A 20,454-nucleotide genomic window follows, 5' to 3' on the forward strand; every position below is an offset into this window, starting at 1 on the left:
AATTCCAAGTAGATTCAGTGTGTAGTTTTGATACTCAAGGTGTCATAATTTTTTCTATATGTGATAAGAATTATATATGTGAAAGTAATTGTTTTGTGAATAAGTCATGAACATGGGGGTATATTTAAAATGAATTCTGTGTGTCAAGTCTTTTGCAGTCAGACACATTTCATATGCTGTTCTTAAAGGTAAAACCTCTCTTGGTTATTTATGTTTTAAGTGTATTCGTTACAAAGTGCAGTATTTCTATATAGTTCAGCTTTAGAGCTATATCTAAAAATAGTGCTTATGTCTTATTAAATTCATTCTTCTACTTGCTATCATTTTACTATTTAATGTTTAGACTGTATTAACTTTATTGGGTGTTGGATTCAAATAGTGAACAGAAATGCCTAGGTGATGGTAATTTGGATTTGGAGTCCTCTGAAAATTCGGGTGTAATAGATAATTTTTTGAATTGAATTCAGACTGTCACTTTATTTTTTTTCTCCCAGGCTGATATAGGGCTTCCATATCCACAGAGAGTTGTTCAGTTGCCCGAGATTGTATGGGACCAATATACCAATAGCCTTGGGAACTTTGAAAGAGAATTTAAAAATCGTAAAAGACATACTAGGAGAGTTAAGCTAGTTTTCGATAAAGGTAAGACATTACATGGTAAGAATTTAAATAGAGAAGTATCTGGCAGTCTTACTTTAATAATCCTATACATGGTCTTCTTTTTAGTAGGTTTACCTGCCAGACCAAAAAGTCCTTTAGATCCTAAGAAGGATGGAGAGTCCCTTTCATATTCTATGTTGCCTTTGAGTGATGGTCCTGAAGGCTCAAACAGTCGTCCTCAGGTAAACAGTATAAAGCTTTGGAGCAGGAAAATTTGAACTATAGACAAACTATTTTAACATTTCCTGGTTTGTATTCTTAAAATTTAAGCAGTCTTTCACTGAAGATAGTGGGGACATGAACTTTGAAGTTAAGAGAAATCTGGGTTGGAATCCCAGCTCTGCCACTTACTAGCTGTGGAATGTCAGATGTCATTTATATTAAAGCCTCCAAGCTGCAGTTTTGTTTTGTATGGGATTAATATTATCTGTGTTGTAGAGTTCTGTGAGGATTAAATGAGTAGTACATGTAACACCCCTACAGTGTGTGACATGTACCCTTTTATCCTAAAAATAAGAGGTCTGTGCAGTGTTTTTTAATCAAATTTGAGTCCTGGCTTGCCATTAGTAGTTAGATGAACCTTAATAGACATGTGGGTTCAGAATGGAAAAGTAACGTTTCCTTTTCTTTAAGATGAAGTTGCTGTCATATGTATTATAGGATTGCTAGGAGTATAAAATCCAAGTGAAATAAAGGAAGGTGAAAACATTTTGGAAACAATTTAAAAAATACACATTAAATAATAAGTTTACTAAAATATTTTGAAATTAATAAAAAAAAATTCCACGGGGGGTCTGAGTAGCTTTGTTGGTTAAGACCTGCCTTCAGCTCAGGTCATGATCCCAGGGTCCTGGGATTGAACCCCACAGTGGGCTCTTTGCTCAACAGGGAGCCTTTTTCCCCTCTCCCTCTGCTGGTCTCCCTGCTTGTGCTCTCTTTCTCTCAAATATATAAAATCTTTAAAAAAAAATCTACGATGTGTTTTAGTTAGCTACAATCAAATGGTAGTCCTTGTTATTTTTGACAAAAGCCCTATTTTATATACAGATGATAAGAGGACGTCTTTGTGATGATACCAAACCTGAAACATTTAACCAACTGTGGACTGTTGAAGAACAGGTAATGTTTCTGAATTGTGTAGGTTAAAGAAAAAAGGTTCAGATTAGAGTCCAGATTATTATGACTAAAGTGTTTATTGTTGTAGATGATCCTTCTTAACGAAGAACTGAAAATATTAAACTTATTTCCGTATACTTTTTTTTTTTCACACTTCAAGAATTTTGGATTTTGAGAATATATGAATTCCAGTTTGGGGATGATTTTTAAAGAAGGAGTCTGGGTTATAGGAAGGCGATTAAAAAAGAGTGAAATGGGTGGAATAAAGTGTTTGTAATATAGCTTTGAAGGAGAGAAAGACCTGGGGCCACATAAAGCAGTTTGTCAAAGTGAATTCTTGTTTTTATTATGGAGGGGAGCTGACAAAGCCACGGCAGAGTATTCTGTTACGGTTTGGCATGTGGCTAGGATTATTCATGGGTAAGGTTTGAGACACATCTCTTTTTCATATGAGGATTAACTCCAGAGCTATAATGAGTTCAGCAGTTTATGAGAAGATTTAGGAAATTCATTTCAAGCATCCAGATTATTCTGCATCTTTAGAACTGTGGGACAATTTAGGGGATAAGTAAGAATTTAAAAATCAGATATTTGAATGGAACACCACATGTGGAAAGAAGGGAAAAGTCCCTTAAATGTTCTATCTAAATCCGAATGAATTTAGATATTCTTGTCAAATCTATAGGGGCAAACCCATACATAGTCTAGCAAGAAAAGATGGTCAGTGGAAATCATTAAGATGTATAAAGTGTTAATTAAATTTGGGGGGTACCGTGTTTTTACTTAAGTGAATAGAAAATCTTACACAAGGTTTTCCATAGATTTATTCTCTAATCTCATTTTTCCTGTGAAGTCCTAATTTCCTTAATGGAAATTTTTCCTACTATGAGGATTTCTAGTGACCTAACCCCAAAAATTGGGGAGGGACATAGTTGCAAAGGAAGTGTGAATGTATTTATTCATTTATGTAAATATATTTATTTATGGAATTCAGTATTAAACTTTATTAAATTTGGTCTTCTGTTTCTTAGAAAAAGCTTGAACAGCTACTCCTGAAATACCCTCCTGAAGAAGTAGAATCTCGACGCTGGCAGAAGATAGCAGATGAACTGGGTAATAGGACAGCCAAACAGGTAATTGAGGAGATGGTCCCATATTGTTGGCATGTTTTGGTAGTTTTTTGGTGAAAGATAATGCAGCTGACATCAAATCTACATCATTTTTTAGCTACACAATGCTATAACAGTTTTTTTTTTTTAAATTTCTGAAACAACTTGAAATAATTCTGCTTCAGTCATTACTGAAACATTAGAATGTAATGTAACTTAGTTTCTCTTGAATGTTTAGTGAGTTGTATACTTTCTGGTTAGACTATGCTGATAGATTTGTAACATATATAGAAGTATTCTTTGGTTGTCTTTCTAAAAAAAAATCTATCAGTTTTCTTCACATTATCATTAAGATTAATAGATGTGTTTTTAATGGTATGAGCATAAGCATTCATTAGTGGAAAATATGTATTTGGCTTTGGAGTCAAACATATTTCCTGTATTTTAATGATTTTTTTGCTCTAGATTTTAAAATATAACTGTGTTTGTTGGCAGTTTAAAATTATTTCTAGATTTATGATAAATTTTAAATTGTTAGCATTCATTAAGATATACAGGTATATTTTAATTTTAGAAAAATATTGAGGTATTGCATGTCTTATAATTATGTTAAATGGCTTGTCATATTTCCTTAGGTTGCTAGCCGAGTGCAGAAATATTTCATAAAACTAACTAAAGCTGGCATTCCAGTCCCAGGCAGAACACCAAACTTATATATATACTCCAAAAAGGTAAAAAAAAATAAAAAAATAAAAATTAGAGAAAGTAAACTTTAGACCTTAGATTAAACTTAAAGTCAGAATTGCTGTGTAAAAGTGTAGGCATTTATCAGAACAAAGTTGTTTTATTTTTAAAATCTGACTTACTCTAATCATTTTGTTGTACTGGTCATGGACACAGGGTAGGATTCTGTTATTGCTACTCCATGAAATTGAATGACCTTTATGTTCATTATTTTCTTAGGAATAGATTAGTTTATGTGAGCAGGTACTACTTGAAAGATGTAGACTAAATGTATATCAGGCCTTTGTGATGTTAAAAATTTTAGGGGTGTTTGACTCTTCATTAAACACAATGAGTTTCTGTTTTTAGATATGCTACATAAATACAAAAATAGAAATGTTTATTAAAATACACTATTTATTTATTTATTTATTTTTTTAAGATTTTATTTATTTTTTTGACAGAAATCACAAGTAGGCAGAGAGGCAAGCAGAGAGAAAGAGAGAGAGGAGGAAGCAGGCTTCCCGCAGAGCAGAGAGCCCGACGCGGGGCTCGATCCCAGGACCCTGAGATCATGACCTGAGCCGAAGGCAGAGGCTTAACCCACTGAGCCACCCAGGCGCCCCTAAAATATGGCCTTAAACAAAACAAAACAAAACAAAACAAAAAAAAACAGCTAGGCCTTAAGGTAAATGGAGTCAGTTGAGTTTAAGAACCAACCACTGACCTCTGATTCTGATCCCAGGCCTTTTCTACTATTCTCTGCTACTCTTTACAGTGAAAAAGCTGTTACCCTTCTCCTGCATAGACCACTGCATCAAATTGTAGCCAATTTTTTGCTTTAATTGCAAAAACTAAAGCACACAATTGGCCTCTTTTATTTCCTGCAATTTCCTCTCCACCACCACTGTCACCCTTCACATGAGAAGGTAAAGGCATATCTGATGCTGTTACCCTTCTCTATTACAGCTTCCTTATTGTTTTATGTGATTTTACATTAAGAATATTGTCTATACAGCTCCATGTTTTACAAGTTTTGTTTATCGTCTTTTTACCAAGTTTTGGAAGCTTGTTTTAATTTGTCAGTTGATTTAAATATTTTGGATTCCCCCCAATATAGCATTACTTGTATCAGATACGTAGAGTTCATCTTGTAACTTTGGAATGTTGTAACCTTGATATTTAATTCAACAGCTCTAATTTTCATGGCTAATTTCCAAGTTAACTTTAGATGTGTTGGACACCTTATATTTTCATAGCTAAGACTAGGAATGATAAAGGAATACTAAAGAAACCTAAATGTTGGGGCGCCTGGGTAGCTCAGTGGATTAAAGCCTCTACCTTCGGCTCGGGTCGTGATCCCGGGGTCCTGGGATTGAGCCCTGCATCGGGCTCTCTGCTCAGTGGGGAGCCTGCTTCCCCCTCTCTGCCTGCTTGTGATTTCTGTCCGTGAAATAAATTTTAAAAATCTTTAAAAAAAAAAAAAAAAGGAAAGAAAGAAACCTAAATGTGTTCCCTCCTTTGGGTGCACTGAATTTTAAGTTAGCATTTTAACTATAGCAATGTAGCCCAGCCACTGACACAGCGATTCTTCCCATGATTAGAGTTTGAGTCTTGGAACAGTGAAATGATGGTTCTGCCTGTAGCTGAGGTTATTCTTTGTGGCTGTACTGTCTGTGAAGAGAGGCAGTCTGTACAGTGGTTTGAGAGTGAGGGCTTTGGTCCCTCACAGGCTTAGTTTATAATCTTGGTTCTACCACTATTAGCTGCAGCACCCTGAACAAGAAACGTAACCTCCATCTTTAAATTAGAGGTGATAGAGGAGTGCTGTGAGGATTAGATGATATTGACGTACAGTAAACAATCAGTGTTAGGATTTTTAGACATTCGTTGTGTTGTGGAATTGTTTTTTACTTGATTGTTTATATCTGGCTTAGGCTATGTGATCCTCCCTGATCTTCTGTAAGATGACTGTAAGAGGAGTGTTCAGCATTTGAATATCAAGAGTGTGATCAATGCTGGGGATCCATATACAAGCTAGATAGCACGTGATCTGTTGTACTGTTGTTGGGATATTCCCCCTACATTTTTTTTTTTAATCTAGTTGTGCTTTTAAAATTCTAGGTAATATAGAAAAAAAAACCCACATAAGACTGTGCTGAAGAATAGAGCTGAAATCCTTTTAATAGATAGACTTGGAGGGAAATAATAGTTATATTTGAGCATCTTTGATTCTTTTTATGATTTTCCAATGTCTCAAAAATTTTTTTTTCTTACTTAGTCTTCAACAAGCAGACGACAGCACCCCCTTAATAAGCATCTCTTTAAACCTTCCACTTTCATGACTTCCCATGAACCACCAGTATATATGGATGAAGATGATGACCGATCCTGTTTTCATAGCCACATGAACACTGCTGTTGAAGAGGCATCAGTAAGTTACCTATTTATATAAAATACATATTTATCTATGTGTTATACAGATCAGGGTACAGAATGAGAGCACCAGAATTTTTAAATTATTCCTACCCTTCAGAGAATGTTGGTTTCTTTTAATTACCAGTCAGATTTATGGGCTTTTTAAAAAACAATATATTGTTAAAAATAAAAACAATACATTGTTAAATTGTTATATATTAATAATATATATCATTATATTATTATATATTTAGATATAACATATAAATGAGAGGAAACTTAAAAACATGCAAAAAATAGAATAGTATAATGAAATATATATGTACTATATATAATAATAAAAATTTTTTTGAATCTGTGCAAAAATAGAATAGTATAATGAACCCACATGCATCTGTCACCTTCAATAGTTATTATCAACTTCAATAGTTATTATCTTGTTGCAATCTTATTTTCATCTGTATTTCTTACCCACTTCCATCCTGGGTTATTTTGGAGCAAGTCCCAGACATAACAGAATATTATTACCATGTTTATAAAAAGGTAATTCTTTATACAATCAAACATGCACTCAGTTCACATTTCCCCAGTCATAAATTACAATAGATTTCCTCCTTTTCTCCTTCCCTTCCCACCACCCTTTTCTCCTCTTAAGACTTTTTTGTTGAAAAAGTGGGTCATTAGAATTTACCACTGTGTGTATTTTGTTTGCTTCTCCTTATTGTCAGCTCTTCTGTCTTTCTATTCCCTGAATTTTTTGTAAATTGATAGTAGGTCTAGATAATTGTGTCGCTTAGAAATTCTGTTTTTCTGCTCCCTGGATTTTCTATAAATTAAAAGTAGGTCTAGATAATTGGCCAGATTTAGATTTGTTTTTTTATATTGTTTTTTAAGGCTTACTTATTTGAAATAGAGAAGTGGGGTGGGAGGGAGAGCATGAGCACAGGGTGTAGGAGCTGAGTGGGAAAGAGAGTTTAAGCAGATTCCATGCTGAGCACAGAGCCTGATGCCTGGCTCGATCTCATGACCCTGAGATCACAACTTGAGCCAAAACCAAGAGTCAGACTTTTTTTTTTTTTTTTTTTTTTTTTTTTTGTAAAATTTTATTTATTGGGGCACCTGGGTGGCTTCGTTGTTGGGCATTTGCTTTTGGCTCAGGTCATGATCCCAGGATGCTGGGATCAACCCCTGCATTGGGCTCCCTGCTCAGCGAGAATCCTGCTTCTCCCTCCCCATGCCCCCTGCTTCTGTTCCCTCTCTCACTGTGTCTCTGTCAAGTAAATAAATAAAATCTTTAAAAATTTTTTTCTTTAAATTTATTTGTTTGAGAGAGAGCACAAGCCAGGGGAAGGGCAGAGGAAGAGGGAGAAGCGGACTGCCTGCTGAGCAGGGAGCCTGGACTCAGGGCTCTGTCCCAGCACTTCGAGATCATGAGCTGAAGGCAGACGCCTAACAGACTGCGCCCCCCCAAATTTGTTTGTTAGGGCAAGCAGGACTACTTCATGTGTACTTTCATCAATCTGTCTTTTTTGTTTTTTGGACATAGTAGATTCATTAATTCATTTGATGTTATAAAATAGTGATAGTCTTGTATTTCCTCATTATTTATTTGAGATACTATTCTGTGAAGTAACCCCCTCTTCATCAACTTTTTGATTACCTGAAGGTACATATGGAAAAGGTGGAAAAGGCAGTGTAACTGCTTGATTGTTCCCTTTATTTTCTTATTTTTATTTTTTATTTCTTTCTTTTTTTTTTTAAAGATTTTATTTATTTATTTATTTGACAGAGAGAGAGAGAGCAGGCAGAGAGGCAGGTAGAGAGAGAGGAGGATCTTAAGCTCAGGTCTTAATCCCAGTGTTGTCAGTTCAGGTCCCTTGTTGGGCTCCACGTACTTTATAAAAAGAAGAAAACGAAGTACTTTATTTAGATTTGGAGTTTAAGCGGAGGAACTCAAAAGAAGTGGTAGTCAGGTTGGCATTAAAGGATGAACAAAATTGAGCCAGGTGAGGAGTAGATTAATATATGTAGTAGATTGAATTTGATTTAACTTTTGTTTGGTTGATTTAATTAATTTATTTTAAAATGAGAACCAGTTTAAATCAGTCTGATTATTTTGAAATAGCTATTCAAATGTATATTTATGAAGCTACTAGTGGTAAAATTTACAGATTTCGGTTTCTCTTCAGAAAGGCATTATCTAGAGACAGAATATGATTACATGTATGTACTTCCATACACTTTTAAAATCTGTACACTATTTTAGCCTCATCTGGAATTAGTCATAGTATTTCCCCTTTAAGTAAACTTGAAAATAATTATAACAAGGAACTCTGTTTATGGGTATTTAAAAAAATTTTTAATTGTGATAAATACATAACCTTTAATTTACCATCTTGACTAGTTTTAAGTGAATAGTTCAGTAGTGTGAAGTGCACTGACGTTTTTGTGCAACCAATCCCCAGAACTCTTTAATTCCTGGAAAACTCAGAACCATTTAACAGCACCTCCCCATTGCCTCCTCCCAGTGTCTGGCAGCTACCATTCTACTTAGTTTCTATGAATTTGGCTACTCTGGGTACCTCAGAATCGTGCAGGTTTTGTCCTTTCTTGACTGGCTTATGTCACTTAACATAATGTATTCAAGATTCCTCCATCTCATAACATGTATCATTATTTCCTTTTTAAAGCTGAATAATATTTCGGGGTATGTATATACCACGTTTTGTTTATTGGTTCATCTGTCAGTGGTACGTTTTGCTTTCACCTTTTGGCTATTGTGAATAATGCTGCCATGAACATAGGTGTACAAATAGCTGTTAAGAGTCCCTGCATTCGGTTCTTTTGGGTATATACCCAGAAGTAGAATTGCTGGATCCATATGTTAATTCTCCATTTAATTTTTGAGGAACCGCCATACTGTGTTCTGTAGTGGCCGCAACATTTTACTTACTCACCAACAGTGCACAAGAGTTTCAGTTTCTCTGCATCCTTGCCAACACTTGTTTTCTTCTTTTTTTTTTTTCTTTGGCTAGTAGCCATCCTGCTGGTTATAAGGTGATTTACCTTTTCTTAGTCTTGTTGGCCAAATTTAATAGTATCCTTAGACCTAAAATGCAAATTAAAAAATTTGGCAGTTTTTATTCTGTATTTGCTTAAAATATATCTGAATTTAATAAATTTCATTATAAGATTTCTTACCCCATTATTTAGTTAGGCCACATTGTATTTATTAGTGTTACATATTTATTACATTACTTATGTTGTCATCCTCAGTGCTGACATAGGCAGGTAATTTAACATCCTTAATTGACAAGAATTTGAAATGGGTGAAAGATAGTGTGAAATTATAAAGAATCTTTTGTTAGCTGAGGACTTGGGAGTTGTCTCTGTAGGTAGTTAGGAAGTTATTGGGAGATTTTAAGCCATTGTGGGGCTTGAGGAAAGAGTGAATACTCTAGAGAGCAATTTGAAAGATTTTATTTTTTTTCTAAGGATTTTATTAATTTATTTGACAGAACAAGCAGGGGGAGCAAGAGGCAGAGGCAGAGGGAGAGGGAGAAGCAGGCCCCCCATGGAGCAGGGAGCCCAATGTAGGACTCAATTCCAGGACCCTGGGATCATGACCGGGGCTGAAGGCAGACGTTTAACTGACTAAGCCACCCAGGCACCCCTGAAAGATTTTATAAAGTATTAAGTAGTGACAGATTTTGATGGATTAGATAAAAGAGTGAAAAATTAAGAATAACTCTTGGATTTCGGCCTTAGGCTGCTTTGTGTATAAGGAGTTAGTTAAATATTGAGAAAAATCTGGGTTCAAGTTGCCTGACTTTGCAACTAATTAACTGTGTGACCTTGTGTAAATGTTATAATTTCTGTAAACACCAGTTTCCTTGACATAAAAGAAACACTGTAGTTAGTAATACCTAACATGAGGAACAGGAGGAATGGGAGGGGTAGGAGTTGTCTGGATCAGAACTGATAGAATATGGATGTGGTCAGTGAATTGGAAATACTTACAGGAACATTGTGGAAATTAGTGACCATGGGATCAGTCATGAGGTAGCAAAGGAAAAGAAATAGAACATTGATGGCAGAGCGCAAATAAATTGGGAGAATAAGTCAACTTCAGCTTCATATATTTATGTTGTTTTTAGTATTCTGTTTTTTATACTCTATTCTAAATAATCATCTTTTGTAATTTAGCTTATCTCCTTGGGTAAGACAGGAATGTACTGACTTGGTCATTGGCACTACTGAGCAGAGATTAGTTTGCTCATTGTTTAGAAAATACTACATTTACTTGAGGAAGCTTAAAAGTCTTTTAGAGAAGAGGAGCTTCCTGCAGATCAGGTAGAAGTAGATTATAAGGAGTATCTCAGGTAGGCATTAATGTGTTGGAATGGGGTTGAGTCTGCATTAATGTGTAACAGAGATGGGAATCATCCCCTGGTACTTTGTTAGGTGGCCTACTACAACTCAGTATTACTCTTGCATTAAGAAGCCCTCCAGGGGTGCCTGGGTGACACAGTCAGTTAAGAGGCCAGCGCTTGGTTTCGGCTCAAGTTGTAATCTCGGGCTTGTGAGAGCAAGCCCCACATCGGGCCCTCTGCCTAGTGTGGAGTCTGCTTGGAACTCTTTCTCCTTCTCCTTGTGCTACTCTACCGCCTCAAATAAATTAAAAAAAAAAAAAAAAAAAAAAAAGCCCTCCAAAATATATTAGTCTAAAATATTGCTAAAAGCAGACTAATTTTTTATGAGTCCTTAAGGTGAGGTATCTTAAAAGTGAAAAACATTTTGTTAATAGAAAAAAATACCTATGTCAGTATTTCTTTCTTTTTCTTTCTTTTTTTTTTAAAGACTATTTATTTGAGAGAGCAGAAGCTGGGGAAGTACCAGAGAGAGAGAGAAGCAGGGAGCCTGATCTGGGGCTTGATTGCAGGACCTCCGGGATCATGACCTGAGCCGAAGCCAGATGCTCAACTGACTGAGCCACCCAAGCACCTCTGTGTCAGGATTTCTTGTACTCAGTTAATTTTAATTATCAAACATTTTTGTTTTCTCTTTTATTCTTTATTAGGATGAAGAAAGTATTCCTATTGTGTATAGGAATTTACCTGAATATAAGGAACTATTACAGTTTAAAAAGTTAAAGAAGCAGAAACTCCAGCAGATGCAAGCTGAAAGTGGATTTGTACAACATGTGGGCTTCAAGGTAAATTCTACTGTTTATTCAAATTTTGAAAGGGTGATAAGAAATATTTAAGATAGTTTCTGGAGTTTTAAATTCCAGACTTCCCAGCACACAGATAAAAGTAAGTTTAGCTCTAGTCCTATTCATTTAACTATAGTGTGTTAGGTACTTGAATAGGTTTATGATTCAGTGGAAAGAAGACAAACATAGAGGCATCTATATTTTGAGGTAAAATATGAGATGTTTTTGTCTAGCTATTTCTCTTTCTTACTCCCATCTTTACTGAGATATAATTGACAGAAATTGTATATATTTAAGGTGTACACAGTTTTAAGTACAAAAATATTATCTCATATTTGTATGTGTGTGGTGACAACACTTACTGTATACTCCTTTAGCAAATTCCAAGTATATATACTGTATTATTAATCCCATGCCGTACCTTAGATCTTTAGAATTTACTTAAACCTTATAATTGAAAATTCGTATCACTTGACTAACATCTGTCCCTTTCTCTCATCTCCCAACCCCAGGCAACCACCATTCTACTCTCTGCTTCTATGAGTTTGAGTTTTTTGTTTTCTTGTATAAGTGAGGGCGTATATAGTGTTCACTTACATAAGTGAGCACTTGTTCCTTTCTGTGGTTTATTTTACTTAGCAAAATGTCCTCTACTTTCTCATCCATGTTGTCACAGATGGCAGGATATCTTTCTGTTTTGTGGCTGAATAATACTCCCATCGTGTGTGTGTGTGTGTGTGTGTGTGTGTGTGTGTGTGTGTGTGAGAGAGAGAGAGAGAGAGAGAAAGAGAGAGGGGAGAGAGAGATTTTCTTTATCCTTTGATCTGTCAGAGCTGTTTCTCTTTTTGTTGCTGTTGTTCATAGATGAGAAATTTCTTTTCCTCTTCCAGGCTAGTTGAAGTACATCCATTCATTCCAACCAATTTTGAAATACCAGTTATGTTCAAGACACTTTGCTTAAGTGCTAGGGACTCAGTAGTAAACAAGATGGACTTGGTTTCTGTCATTCTGTTTTCTTCTCATAAAGAATTTAATTAAATTAGTAAAATAGCTGACTATGACTAGAGAGCATACTGGAGAGTAGTGAGGCTATTGAGGTGCCTTGGAAATTTGCAGAGGAGTTTAACTTTCCTTAAAGGGTTGGGGAATCTTTGAAGGAGTTTAGGCAGAGGGTAATAAGAAATTTACAATTCAGAAAAATCATTCCTATTACTTATACTATTAGTATTGATAATCTTTAGGAAGGCAGAGGGGTTAGAGTGGATGATCTCTGACTACTATATTGTTAAATTTTGCAAACAGTAATGTATTCATGTGTGTTATTTATGTAATTGAAAAAATTAAATGATGGAGAGGATGATCGTTCTGGACTTAGTATGGAGAATGGATAAGAAGGCAAGGCTGGAGGCAGGGAGACTGGCTAGAGACTCTTCTGGTAATTTAGACAAAAGATGAAACTGTCCTGGGCTTGATTGGTGGCTGTGGAAATCGAGAGAGATTGACAAGTTTGAGAATGCTTTTGGCTTTAGAATTAACTATATTTGATGAGATTGGAGGAAGTAAAACGAGACCAAGAACTATAGAGTTGCTTGTAGAGGTTACATAAACATACCGATATGTGCTGTGTCTGATAACATAGAAACTTAAAATTATTATACTTCTGAACTTCTAGTATGGCCATTGGCCAGACTATATTAAATGATTTTTTCTCTTGGTCTTTCCATAACCCTGCTTCTCCATTAGAAATTTTCCTAATTGTTATCCCTGGCCTTTTAAGAGGAAACTTTCCACTTCTCAAAATTACGCTGTAAGACCCAGCTGTGGCTTGTTTACTTATCTGTCAGCTGCTCTAGTTGGCCTGATTATCAGAGAAACTAGAAATGAGATTTATTTCCAAAATTGTCCAGTAGTGACTGAGGACTACCAGGATGCCACCACACAGGGGAAGAGTTAGATCTGCCTTTTCTTTATGATGGGCTTTGGTTATTAGGATCATCAGGCTTTGGAGAATAATTCAGCAAGATAAAAGTGTAGAGAATACCTTTGTGTTCACCTGGGTTCACGAATGATAGGTTGTTCAATAGTTCTGTAATATAGTTGTATAGTTTTAACTATGGCATTAAATCAGTGGTTTTTTTTTTTTTAAGATTTTATTTGACACAGAGAGATCACAAGTAGGCAGAGAGGCAGGCAGAGAGTGAGAGGGGGAAACAGGCTCCCTGCTGAGCAGAGAGCCCGATGGGGGGCTTGATCCCAGGACCCTGAGATCATGACCTGAGCCGAAGGCAGAGGCTTAACCCACTGAGTCACCCAGGCACCCAAATCAGTGGTTTTCAATTACAATCATTGTACATTGGTCTGAGGTCCCTTTAAAGTAAAGAGTTATTAATAAAATGTCCAGATTTGCAGGTGATTTACTTAAAAATTTAAAAAGTGAGTTAAAGAGTAAACTTCGCATGATGAGCACTAAGTAATGTATAGAATTGTTGCATCACTATATTGTACACCTGAAACTAATAGAACACTCCATATAACTATACTGGAATTAAAATAAAAAACTTTAAAAATTTTTAAAAAGCAAATTAGGAGTGCCTTGGTGTCTCAGGCGGTTAAGCATCTGCCTTTGGCTCAGGTCATGATCCCAGGCTCCTGGGATCGAGCCCCACATCACGCTCCCTGCTCAGCAGGAAGCCTACTTCTCCCTCTCCCTCTGCCTTCTTCTCCCCCTGCTTGTTCTCTCTCTCTCTCTGTCAAATAAATGAACAAAATTTAAAAAAATAAATAAAAGAACTGAATGACTTACCACACCTTAAAAAAATAAAAAGTAAATTAAAGCATATTCAAGGTTAGCCCTAAGTTATTATAATGTATGTGTCACCCAGCTGTACGTCCATCTTGAATGGGTGGAATTTCTGCTAGTTTGCTAGAAATTGTATCTGATTTACAACGATTTTTGTGTTATGCTACTGTCTAGTGCATGGGGAAAGAGGAGAGGATGTTTTTATGTACATTATGTGTTTCCCAGCAGGAAAAAAAAAGGCTTTGAAACAGTGTAGCTTAATATTTTTTCTCTCTGAAACTTTTACAGTGTGATAACTGTGGCATAGAACCTATCCAGGGAGTTCGGTGGCACTGCCAGGATTGTCCTCCAGAAATGTCATTGGATTTCTGTGATTCTTGTTCAGACTGGTAAGTGTTTTCTTTATGATGGGTCTCACATTTTGACAAAGAGCTTTTCAGCCACTAGTGAATTTGATTTCCAGACTACATAGAGAAAGACAACATTTAGTGGATTAAACCTTGTTGTTCTAGGCAATTAAGAAATTTTCTTGAATTATACCACATCTCAAATAACTTTCTATTAGAGATTTTGGTAGATTAATGGATTTAAACATGTAGAACTGTGAGGAAGTTTTGTAATATCTAGACAAAAATGCATCCAGTGCCATCTAATGATGTGTCTATGTGTGTGTGTGCGTGTGTGTGTTTTCTTTGCAGCCTTCATGAAACAGATATTCACAAGGAAGATCACCAGTTAGAACCTGTTTATAGGTCAGAGACATTCTTAGACAGAGACTACTGTGTGTCACAGGGCACCAGTTATAATTACCTTGACCCAAACTACTTTCCAGCAAACAGATGACATGGAAGAGAACATCATATACTAGTCCTCTTCAACACATAGCAATGGTATCATTGTGAATTATGTGCACAGTTTGGAAAGATTCTCTGCTTTCCCTGAAATGACACTCACAGCATGACAGCTTCCTGAGTGTTCTCGTCAAGTCCAGCTCTGCACCGTTGTGGCTCTAGATCACTGTTCAGCAGCTGAACATTCCTGGTGAGCAAAGGGTTTCCCTGGTGAATTTCTCACCACCACCCTAAAGCCTTTTAGGTGGTGATCTTAAATGGGTGAGATGGAAACGAGAGCACACATTAAAGAGAGTAAATTCCAAAGGTTTCAAAGAACTCGGTCATAAATAGGATAATGAGAAGACAAAGTATTTATCTTAAAACAGTTTAGTAGCTTTCAGTTTTGTGAAAATAGTTTTCGGCACAGAAGCTGACTTCTTAGACAAAGTTTTAACCAATGATGGTATTTGCTTCTAGGATATACACTTTAAAAGAACTCACTGTCCCAGTGGTGGCCACTGATGGCCTTTAGTACATCGGAGCTGCTTAACCATATTGATGTCTAATTTCTTTAACCACAATGAACTGTCCTTATTACCAACAGCGAAGCACTACAGGAGGCAGCTGTGGCATTGCTTCCTTAACCAGCTCATGGTGTGTGAATGTTATACAATTGTCACTCAGATATATTTTTTAAATGTAATGTTATATAAGATGATCATGTGATGTGTACAAACTATGGTGAAAAGTGCCAGTGGTAGTAACTGTGTAAAGTCTCTAATTCACACCATTAATTCCTTTAAAATACACAGCCTTCTGCCTCTGTATTTGGAGTTGTCAGTGCAACTCATCAAAGAAAACTGCCTAATATAAAAATCATATATATGGTAATAATTTCCCTCTTTTGTAGTCTGCACAAGATCCATAAAAGATTGTATTTTTATTACTATTTAAACAAGTGATTAAATTTAGTCTGCGCGGTGAGCAAGAGTTCACATGCATTCTTTTATACTGCTGGATTTTGTTGTGCATCATTTAAAACATTTTGTATGTTTCTTCTTATCTGTGTATACAGTATGTTCTTGAATAATGTTCATTTGTCAGGAGAACTGTGAGAAATAAACTATGTGGATACTGTCTGTTTATATTATAGAATGCTTGTTGTGACTTCCTTTTGGTTAGATTCTGGATTTTTTTAACTAGTGTTGAAACAACAACAAAAATTTTTTTAAGGGGTTGCTTTACCTGTCTGTCCTTTAAAAAGAGTAAGAACTGTAGTATTATGGAAATGTTTGAATGTGAGAAGGTCTGTGAAAAGATGTAACATTTTCACTCTGTGTGTGCTGAGACACTAAATTAAAGTAGGCTACAAAAAGAACACATACCATGGTTAAAGAAAATGGGTATTATTAATGTCCAGATGTGAAAGCTATACTTAGGGTGAAAAATTTTATTCTTTTTGATGAAAGTAAGCCCCCTTCATGTGTCTAATTTAATCAGGTGGTTTTTGAAGATCATGGTATTCACTGGCAATTATCAGTGACTCTTGGAAGAGATGGTATAAGTATTCTAAGATTAAATATTAATTATCACCTTATTTTTAGAGTTTTTTCCAGTTTTAAATCAAGGGGACATTATTTACTAGTCCTTCAATGTGTTGTGAGGTACTAAAATCATACCTTCAGTTTTTTTTAATTAAAAAAGTAGTATAACTTTAAATATAGAAATATAAGGGTTTTATTTTAGTCTTTTTTAAAAAGATTTTATTTATTTGACACAGAGAGACAGCAAGAGAGGGAACACAAGCAGGGGGAGTGGGAAAGGGAGAAGCAGGCTTCCTGCTGAGCAGGGAGCCCAATGCGGGGGCCTCGTCCCAAGACCCTGGGATCATAACCTGAGCCAGAGGCAGACGCTTAACGACTGAGCTACCTAGGCGCCCTGAAATATGAGGGCTTTAAAGTAATATATTGATTAAAGATTATTGATGATGTTGATAAAATATACTGCATCAGAAAGAACAGGAAATGGACTTAGCTTAACCTCTCACCCTGGAATTATTAGTTGGGAGAAGAGGGAATCATTAACATTTGGGCATTTTGATACTAAATGTTAAGTGAATATGCCAGGAGTTCTACCTTCAGCTTGTAGCAAGACAGCAGCACTTGATGGTAACTTCCGTGTTTTATAGAAATAGTAACAATTGGTTTTGGAGAACCATTCAGGTCCATTCAAAAAGTCCCATAAAGTATAAAGTATGCTTTGGAAGAGGGCTGTGTCTAATACAATTCTGATGTAAACAATACACTAAATAAATCTACTTAAATGTGGATTTATTTTTTTCAAGATTTGAGAACTTTGAATGGCAAAGGGGATTATTTTCTGCTTGAGTAAAGATATGTTTATTTTGCATTTTCCAGCTCCAAGCATATAGTCCTCCTGGCTTCAAAATGCTGTAAAGGGTGTAGTAGTAACGTGTCCTTTTAATTTGCTGACTGCAGGAGTGGGCAAGGCTGTCTTTTCAAGTAGTCCTTCCATCTCCTATAAGGAAGTATTGGCTTTAAGAGATAACATAGTAAGTGATATTCAGGAGGTCAGATTTATTTCCTGAGGTATGTTCAAGTTATTTGCTAAGAACTGAAGTAATTTTGAAGAACACCAAAACCACTGCTCTAACGTTTAGGCAGAGGAGGTTTTGATTGGTGTGGTGTGCACTAATACTAATAGCAGTAATAATTCAGTGCTTACTATGTGCCAAGCAAGCATATGGTAGCAAATTTAATTCTCACTACCTTAGGAGAAAGGTGTGTTGATTATCCTGTTTTCATATGAGGAGATCTAGCCAGAGAGGTTAAATAACTTGCCCACGGTCATATAGTTCATAAAGTTTAACTTAGATGGATTGCTCCAGAGTCACCACCTAGTTTCTGGAGCAAGAATATTCCTTCTGTGTCAGGTGTCACTAAGGTGTCACAGGTGGAAATGTGCAGGGGTTGCTTTTCAGTCTTTTTTTCTGGTGCGGGGTGGTTCCTAGAGTTACAGACCTGAGCACCGGTCCAGGTTCGTGGCACGGAATAGAGAAGGAGGTCTGTGGATGGGGGGAAAGCACTGAAATCGTCGGCCATGGTGAATTAGAAAACCATACATACGTAGAATTTACATATTCTAACTTGACGGCAAACACGTGATCATGAGGCTTTAGGCAAAGTCTCCTGTCTGAGACAATCTGTTTCCATGCATGTTTGGTGCCTCTCACTTAACCTAACAGTATGCCTTATCCAGTTGTCTCCCCTTTCCCCTTTTGTTTAAATTACATTACGGAACACAATTATATACTGAGATGTGAAGAACTTTTTTTTTTTTTTTTTTTAAAGAAAATAGTATATCACAAGTAGTAAGGATAAATACTGTTTTGTGAAATTCCTTTTTTAGTTGTAACTGTGGCATGCTATATAAACTGAATTTCTTAATGTGGGTAACAGAGTTTGAAAGCCATTGTTCTAGGTGCACTGAATAGAACTGGAAGTCTCCAAATAACAAGTAGGTTATTTTTTTTCCCCATAAAGATTATGAAGGTTATTGTCCTTTTTAGGTTATAAAGTGTTTTTATTTATTAACTTTGAAAATCTACTTCTGTTGATATGACTCCCCCTCCTGTGACTTTTTTTTTTTTTTAACCTTTTCATGTAGCCGATTAAATGGGTTTTCAAGAGTAGTATCACATTTAGCTCCATGAGAACAGAGACCATCTATGTCTGTCTATATCTCCCTATGGCCTATCTGGCCTATTTTCAGTAAATATTTATTGGTAGTCTGATTAGTGTTTCCATGAGTTACATTTTTTCTCTAGGAAGGTAGGAAAGACCACTTATATCTGAGTGTGTCTGTGAGTGCCTGTGTAGGGCCCTTAGAGGGCCTGCCTCAGAGGATCTTTCCAGGGCTCTGAGAAGACTGAAGAACTTCATCCTAGCTTAGCTGGAGGATGTGGTTCAACCCTGGGTGGTTGAGAAGGTGATGCCCTAACTGGGTCCCCAGTTAGGCCCTATGTCTTGATTCTCTGCCATGTGTTTAGAATGAAAGGGCACTCGAGTGGAAATTCTGGGTCCCAGTCTCAATTTTAAGTGAGGGATTCAATGATGTTGACTAAAAACCACCTTTTATTGAACACTAGGAACTAGTGATTGATTTCGATGTATTAGTAACTTGTGTAATCCTCACAACCCCTCAGTGAGGGTGCTTATTATTATGATCTCTACTATATAGGTGAAATCACTAAGGTTCAGAGGATTTAAATGTTAGCTTTCAGTAATAATTGCTCCGTGTGGGACTGAGGATATAAAGCTTTGCCCTTATAGAGCTTTATAGTCTAATGCAGAAGAATAGCAGTAAAAAAGTACAAATAAAATGTTAAGTAAAGTTAAGCAGAGATAATGCTGTGAAGAAAAAGAACCCTTGAAGAAAAATGATGGAAGAATGGGGACCCGTCTGTCATTTTAGATGGAGTAATCAAAGAATGCCTTGTCGACAAGTGTAAATTTGAGCAGAGACCTGGACAGAGGGAGGGAATTAGCCTGTGGATAACCTGGTGGAAGAGGCGGAAGGATTAGCGACAAGGATCCTGACGGAGCAGAGAGCGTGGCTTGTTCAGGCAACATTAAGAGGTCAGTGTAGCTTGAGCCCAGTGAGCAAGAGGAGAGTACAGTTGATGGGGTGATGCAGGGTACGGGGCTGGAGCAGGTGAGGCCTTGACTGTAGACCACTGTAAAGGAGTGGGATCGTGTTCTAATGTATTTACATACACACAAGGTATTTTGCTAGACAGACCCCTTTGAGATCCTTTCCTGCTTTAAAATCCTGTGACTTTAAAGTAGTGAAACCATCCACATCGGTAACGTGTTTTAGCAGTCTGTTGCATCTCTAGATACTCTTCAGGGGCAAAGCCATTTACCCCTGCTGGTTTGGGTTTTTGTTTGTTTTTTAATTTCCCAAGTGGGCAGCCAGCTATAGCCATAAAAGTCGTGGCTGGCCCTGTCTGCTGCCCGGCTCTCTCATTTCCCTGACTCAAGTTGTCAGAGCTGTGGCAGGCATGGACTGTTTGCGCCAGTATGTGGTATGTGTTTAAAGAATGTTAATCCCTACAGAGTCATTTTGTGTTTTTGGCATAACCGATAATTTTCCTCCTCTCTCTCTCATTTGCCGAAATGTTCCTTGTGCTCCCCTGTAGAGAGTGTGACAACTAGGGGTAGTAATGAAGGATTTGACAACTGTGTGAGTTGTAGGAACATGCCCCTTTTTGGTAATAGAGGCATAATTGTAACCAAAGAAGTTTAATTTCTTCTTTAGCAAACACTGACATTTCTGTTTAAGAATGACTGCTACAGCAAAAGGAAATACAAAAATTACCATGTATCATGAGTACACTGAGAATTTCCTCTGTAATAGCTCAAAACTGATCTATGGCCAAAATTAAAACCATATGAGCATATCCTAAATCTCAACTATTACTGTGTTTGCTTCTCTGTTTGGAATAAGGCTTCAAGTGCTTTCCAGAATGATGTGAGTTACAAATAAATAGAAAAAGAG

The 20,454-nt window shown here is 36.5% G+C and overlaps 1 protein-coding gene across 9 annotated transcripts in view; it reads left to right on the forward strand.

Moving 5' to 3' along the window:
* Positions 1-16,026, forward strand: part of ZZZ3 (zinc finger ZZ-type containing 3) — a 110,945-nt gene extending 94,919 nt beyond the window's left edge. For 8 of the 9 annotated variants that reach the window (XM_047724678.1, XM_047724671.1, XM_047724675.1 and 5 more), the window contains 9 exons: positions 495-642; positions 727-842; positions 1,708-1,779; positions 2,808-2,909; positions 3,521-3,616; positions 5,890-6,042; positions 11,107-11,241; positions 14,330-14,430; positions 14,740-16,026. In XM_047724678.1, coding sequence (XP_047580634.1) covers positions 495-642; positions 727-842; positions 1,708-1,779; positions 2,808-2,909; positions 3,521-3,616; positions 5,890-6,042; positions 11,107-11,241; positions 14,330-14,430; positions 14,740-14,884 — 1,068 coding nt within the window. In that variant the 3' untranslated portion in view covers positions 14,885-16,026. The remainder of the gene's footprint in view (positions 1-494; positions 643-726; positions 843-1,707; positions 1,780-2,807; positions 2,910-3,520; positions 3,617-5,889; positions 6,043-11,106; positions 11,242-14,329; positions 14,431-14,739) is intronic. The other variant, XM_047724677.1, reaches the window with a different exon arrangement.
* Positions 16,027-20,454: the final 4,428 nt, after the last annotated feature.

This window comes from Lutra lutra, chromosome 4, assembly GCF_902655055.1.
Source record: "Lutra lutra chromosome 4, mLutLut1.2, whole genome shotgun sequence".
Taxonomy (NCBI): domain Eukaryota; kingdom Metazoa; phylum Chordata; class Mammalia; order Carnivora; family Mustelidae; genus Lutra; species Lutra lutra.